The sequence below is a fragment of the Aplysia californica genome, unplaced genomic scaffold (assembly GCF_000002075.1).
Source record: "Aplysia californica isolate F4 #8 unplaced genomic scaffold, AplCal3.0 scaffold00089, whole genome shotgun sequence".
Lineage (NCBI taxonomy): Eukaryota > Metazoa > Mollusca > Gastropoda > Aplysiida > Aplysiidae > Aplysia > Aplysia californica.
Genome location: NW_004797359.1, coordinates 693,982 through 696,058, shown reverse-complemented (window position 1 = coordinate 696,058; position 2,077 = coordinate 693,982). Strand labels below are relative to the sequence as shown.

General features: G+C 40.3%; 1 protein-coding gene across 3 annotated transcripts in view; it reads right to left on the bottom strand.

The window, feature by feature from the left end:
- The window catches only part of LOC106011320 (F-box/WD repeat-containing protein 2), a 16,144-nt gene extending 15,314 nt beyond the window's left edge, over positions 1-830 (bottom strand). The window contains exon 1 of one of the 3 annotated variants that reach the window (XM_035968836.1): positions 410-830. In XM_035968836.1, coding sequence (XP_035824729.1) covers positions 410-451 — 42 coding nt within the window. In that variant the 5' untranslated portion in view covers positions 452-830. The remainder of the gene's footprint in view (positions 1-409) is intronic. The other 2 variants (XM_035968835.1, XM_013080500.2) reach the window with 2 other exon arrangements.
- Positions 831-2,077: the final 1,247 nt, after the last annotated feature.

The window sequence follows — 2,077 nt, the reverse complement described above, 5'->3', positions numbered from 1 at the left end:
GAAATAGTGCCTAGCTTTATTTTGCCCAACGTTCGGAGAAATAGTGCCCAGCTTTATTTTCCCGAACGTTCGGAGAAATAGTGCCGGTCATTTAGCAAGAATTTGAAAAGCTTCGATCTGAAAGCCTTCTCTAAAACTCATGCAATCCAAAACCTTTGGCTGAGACTCACTGAGAAGTCATCTTATCTCTAACCAAAGAAAGGCAAAGCAGCATTGGACAGCAAGCTCCAGTCCATTCCTCAATTTGCAGACGCAGCACACTATAAATAACCCACAACTTCAAAAAATGGCAATAGCGACAAAATAATTATGATGACCTGTAATTGAAAACGTGATCAAACAATGTAAAAAAGTATTGCAATATGGCATTATGAGAATGAGAGCAGGGAGAGAGATATATATATCATACTGAGTCTTTTAGGTGCGGTTGACGAATCACAACTGCTACCATGACTGGCTTCTTGTGACTTGGGGCCGGGCACTTGGGCAGATCGGTGGCTCTGTCTGAGGTTGAATCTACCAACAGTACGTCGTCAAAGACAAGACTAGATCTATATCTAGATCTAATACTAATACTTATTAGGAAAGAAAAGAATGCTGGCCAACATCAAACTGTGTACAAAAGAGTACACTCATTTAAAGTGATTTGCTTGGTATAGAATTGTTAAAAACACTGCTTTCGTTTGCTGATGAAGTAATTAATAATATTGTTTACAAAACGTCGGAGTCCCAACTAAACTGTAAACACAAGAAGATCTGATAGTGATAGTAGGCTATTTTTTAGAAGCGAAGAAATTAAGTTGGGTTTTTTTCCAGAGTTGTTTCCCTTGATACTATCAGTTGATAAAAATTTTGTTCAATTATATTTTATATTTTCCACAAAACAAAACAAAGATACATTTTGTATCGGACTGACCAGGAGCCTATATAATACAACGTACATTGTTAGATCTATTATATCGTCTTTACTTCTTTACCATACCTTCATTCTTTCGTCATTTTCAGACTATTTTTGAGGGAGCGTTAAAAGGCTGAGTGTGTCGTGTCTATATGGCAAAGTTCAACAAATGCGAATACAACTGGGAATAATACGTGCGCAACTTGCAAACGGGGCTTTGATTTTTTTTTTTCGCCCTTGTCGGAGAAGGCTAGATCTAGATGTTACCATAAGAACTGGGGTGTGGTTGAAATACAGCAGTAAGAAGAGGTAGCAGTAGAAATGCAGCAGAAAGAGTCAGGACCCCATGAAGGGGCAATTCATGCGTTTGGGTGGGAGAGGGAGAGTGGTGGAGACGAAAGCCGACGACAGAACATGATTAAATAACAGAAGAGGAGATGAAAGGAGAACATACAGGACCCCATAAGGGGGCAAAAGGCGTATGCGTGGGAGAGGGAGAGGGGCGGAGACGAAAGCCGATGACAGAACATGATTAAATAACAGAAGAGGAGATGAAAGGAGAACATTATTTGAGAGAAAAGAAAAAACATTTCGATCGCTGTCTGGTTTCGAACCCGAACCTAGAGGTAGGCCTGCGTACGGTGTTCGCCTCTCAGTCACCTGGGTTCGAAACATGACACTGACGAAACGTCCCTCTTCCGATGGGAATGAAGCTTTCTTGTAGCGCCTTTTCACGGGACGTTAGGCACTAACTCGCTCTACAAAATAAGGGTTAGAAGGGTTTATAATGAATCCCATTCAAAAGTTTCAGTCTCAACTTGGTTGAAGTGGGTGTTCTTACGGAGGCATGCCAGTTATAGTCTCAGGCTCAGTTTGTCACAAGCCCAGTCACAGGCCCTAAATCCCTCTAAAATGCCAATTCAGTTTGTTTTGTTCAAAATTTCTTCCTTTTTGTATGCAAAGTAAAGCAAATTTAATTTACTCTGTAAATTTTCGAAAAAGAATGTTCATTCGTTAAAAAGAATTGACAAATAAAATTCAATCCATATAGCTAGTGGGCTTGTGACAAACTGGGCCTATGACAAACTGTAGTTTGTCCTGTGACTAATTGGCCTGTGTCGAACTGGGCAGTCCCCGTTCTTAAAATTACAACTACGTATTCCTCGTCCTCTTAAATGC